The following is a 557-nucleotide window of genomic DNA, read 5'->3' as shown; positions in this document are numbered from 1 at the left end:
TCCTCCCCCCGCCAGCCGCCAGCCGGCCGCCGGCCCGCCGGACTTACGCTGCTCGGGCCACAGGTCCGGGGAGGCGCGGTCCAGCTTCTCGAAGCTCAGCAGCGAGGCCTCCAGGTCGGCACCTGCAACAGAGGGGGGGGTGAGGCGCCGCCCAGGCCCCGCCAATGGGACGGGGAGCGGAGCGGCGCTGCCCGGCCCTCGCGCCCTACCGTCCGCGGGAGCCGCCATCTTGCCCGCCCCACGTGACACGCCGCCGCTGCTCGCGGGACACCCCCTCCCCGGCACGTGACCCAGCCCGAGCGGGAGAGGAAAAACAAACCACCCCCCGAAGCCCACGTGTCGCTCTCGCCGCCACCGCCAGGAGGCGTCGCCGCGGGGCGGCGCTCGGCCAATCTGAGCTCGGACGGTCAGTGGGCGGCTTAGGTCTCGCGGCCAATCCACGGCGCGGAGCGGGGGGCGGTGGAGGTGGTGGGCGGGGCCGACGGGCTTCCTGGCGGCGATTGGCTGCGGGCCGCGAGGGCCCCGCCGGAGGGGGGCGCGGAGCGGGCGAGGCCGGT

The 557-nt window shown here is 77.2% G+C and overlaps 1 protein-coding gene across 3 annotated transcripts in view; it reads right to left on the bottom strand.

The window, feature by feature from the left end:
• LIN52 (lin-52 DREAM MuvB core complex component) overlaps nt 1–276 on the bottom strand; it is a 70458-nt gene extending 70182 nt beyond the window's left edge. For all 3 annotated transcript variants that reach the window (XM_010583702.1, XM_010583701.1, XM_010583703.1), the window contains exons 1-2: nt 210–276; nt 48–122 (exon numbers count right to left, since the gene is read on the bottom strand). In XM_010583702.1, coding sequence (XP_010582004.1) covers nt 48–122; nt 210–228 — 94 coding nt within the window. In that variant the 5' untranslated portion in view covers nt 229–276. The remainder of the gene's footprint in view (nt 1–47; nt 123–209) is intronic.
• Between the last annotated feature and the right edge of the window lie 281 nt (nt 277–557).

The sequence above is a fragment of the Haliaeetus leucocephalus genome, unplaced genomic scaffold (genome assembly GCF_000737465.1).
Source record: "Haliaeetus leucocephalus isolate CR32 unplaced genomic scaffold, Haliaeetus_leucocephalus-4.0 Scaffold932, whole genome shotgun sequence".
NCBI classification, from domain to species: domain Eukaryota; kingdom Metazoa; phylum Chordata; class Aves; order Accipitriformes; family Accipitridae; genus Haliaeetus; species Haliaeetus leucocephalus.
Note: the sequence above shows the minus strand (reverse complement) of the source record. Positions and strands in the feature narration are given on the sequence as shown.